The 2,246-nt window shown below is 55.5% G+C and overlaps 1 protein-coding gene across 1 annotated transcript in view; it reads right to left on the bottom strand.

The window, feature by feature from the left end:
* Window positions 1-215: 215 nt before the first annotated feature.
* The window catches only part of LAIR1 (leukocyte-associated immunoglobulin-like receptor 1), a gene marked incomplete at its 5' end in the record, with an annotated part of 5,171 nt that continues 3,140 nt past the window's right edge, over window positions 216-2,246 (bottom strand). Inside the window, 5 exons of the mRNA XM_010833196.1 lie at window positions 216-480; window positions 874-926; window positions 1,134-1,171; window positions 1,256-1,298; window positions 1,394-1,513. Of these exons, the coding sequence (XP_010831498.1) occupies window positions 334-480; window positions 874-926; window positions 1,134-1,171; window positions 1,256-1,298; window positions 1,394-1,513 (401 nt within the window). The remainder of the gene's footprint in view (window positions 481-873; window positions 927-1,133; window positions 1,172-1,255; window positions 1,299-1,393; window positions 1,514-2,246) is intronic.

The raw sequence follows: 2,246 nt of genomic DNA, 5'->3' as shown, positions 1-2,246 counted from the left end.
GTGGAGGATTCACGGAACATGTCTGAAATCAGCTGAACAACTGTAAGAACATAACTGGGTCTCTGGAAACAGCCAAGCACCAAAGCTGGGTCTCTGGAAACAGGCGCTACACCTTCTCTCCAAGGAGCTAGTTAACTGTGGGAGGGACCACATGGATACTGAAACTCCCAGAAGTTGATGGTGGGTCTCAGGACTCTAGTTCTTGCCTGCAGCAGAATTGACTCGATGACTTTCCAGAAAGGAATGATTCCACAGGGAAACCCAACGTCCACTTTGGGCTTTTGCAAGTGTGGCTTGCTGCATCTTTAGTGCAGAGGCCAGGTGGGCACGCGGTCAGTGTCTGGCAATGGTTGCATAAGTGCTGGACTTGGCCAGGGGCTCTGTGGACGGCGGGGACACAGCTCTGGCCACTCTCTGGGTGAGGAGCTGGTGGTTCAGCTGGGCGTAGGTCACCTCCTGGGAGCCTCCTGCAGCAGGGGTCTGAGGATAAAGATGCAGGGTGAGTTTGGGTGGCAGAGTGAGGGCATGTCACCTCCACAGTGAGGACACAGAAAGACATTGTGGCTTCTGTCCCTCTCTCTTAGGGTCCCTCCCTCTGGGGGAGTCTGACCACCATGAAAAGCCCGTGTGGTGAGGATGTGAGATCCTGCCTGCTGCCAGGGGACTGAGCATCGTGGAAGTAGATCTTCCAGCCTCTGATGAGTGTAGCCCTGCTCAGCATCTTGACGGTAACCTCAGAACAGACTGTGAGCCAGAACTACCCAGCCAATCCGATTCCAAGTTCCTGGCCCAAGAAACTGAGATGATTCTATTAAGCTGCTAAATTGTAGGGGCTTTGGTTCATAGCATTAGCTGATGAATGCAAACACTTACGAAGGCGCCCACCTCTCCATCCACATCAGGAAATCTGTCAACGCTGGCCACACCTGAATGGGAGGAGGACCAGGGCTCAGTTCTCTGAGGTGGAGCTTAGGAGACAAATATGCCTGACCTCACAGCTTCATATTTCATCTCCACCCCACCTGGAACATCCTGGAATGCTTCATCCCCCACCCCCACCCCCACCACTGCTTCCTGCATGGCACTGAACCCCTGCTTCCCCTCCCAGACCTGTCCCCCATCCTTGTCTTTACCTGGGGTCCCATCTAGGACATCCACAGCTGGGCTGAGCCTGAGGAGAAAGAACATGTGAGCCCTGAGGGCTGCCTGGGGGCAGAGGACAGGCAGTCTGAGAAGTCATCCCCAGGGCCCTCACCTCCCCTGGCGTCTCTGCTTCTCGTCTTTGCTTCTGGGAGGCCCTGAGGAGAGTCAGGTGTGAATTAAGAAGAGAAGGCTTCTTTCCAGCACCCCCACACGGCCTGCCCAGTCACCCTCCCCTGTCCCTGAGACCTACCTCGTTTTCTCCGGAGCTGACGGTGGAGGAGGAGAAAGACCAGGAGGGAGAGACAAAGGAGAAAGGCCACAGAGACCCCGATGAGAATATAAACCTGCTCTGTCGACAGGCCTGTGGGAGCTGGGAGGGTGGAATCAGATTATCAGCAGTATGCCCTTATGGAGCACCTGCTGCATACCACCCACACACACACATGCTGGGTGTTTATGGTGTTCACACTGAGATATAAAGAAAGCTCTCACACGCACACCAGTCCTGTGGCTTGGGACTTGCTCTCCCCTGCTTTACAAAGCCGGGTCTGAGCGCTGAAGCCTTGGGTCCACAGTATATTGGCAGAGCTGGAATAATACCAACACCAAAGCCCATTCTCTCCCTCTTTCCCCAAAGAGCACACTCCACGAGGAGGGAAGAAAATATTTCCTCGTATGAATAAGATTAACGCTTCTCCAGGCTCAGGCAGTGCTGCGGGGTCGGTGCATTTATTCCTGGTTTTGCACACGAGCAACGAGGAATGTGGAAGGATTGGGTGATTGGATTTAATCCGGGGCACAGAGCTGGGGAGGGCGGGACTGGATCCAGGCAGTCTCGGTGATGGGTTCTTCTCTGGACATGAGTCTCCACAACATGAAATGGGAGTTGGGGAGCGAGATGAAAGGGGGCTGAGCTGGACTGCTACCCCCGGCGGGTTCAGGGCCTTCCGAGAGGGCAGGTCTGCCTTCTAGGCTGCTCAGGCATAACCATCAGTGGTCCCTTCCCTTTGGCTCCTAGCCCCGCTGTCCCTCTCTCAGCGGGAGCCGGGCCCTCCTTTACACCCTGACCGCAAGGGGGCACTGCGGAGCTGCAGCCAAACCCC

Source organism: Bison bison, unplaced genomic scaffold, assembly GCF_000754665.1.
Source record: "Bison bison bison isolate TAMUID 2011002044 unplaced genomic scaffold, Bison_UMD1.0 scf7180017863161, whole genome shotgun sequence".
Classification (NCBI taxonomy): Eukaryota; Metazoa; Chordata; class Mammalia; order Artiodactyla; family Bovidae; genus Bison; species Bison bison.
Note: the sequence above shows the minus strand (reverse complement) of the source record. Positions and strands in the feature narration are given on the sequence as shown.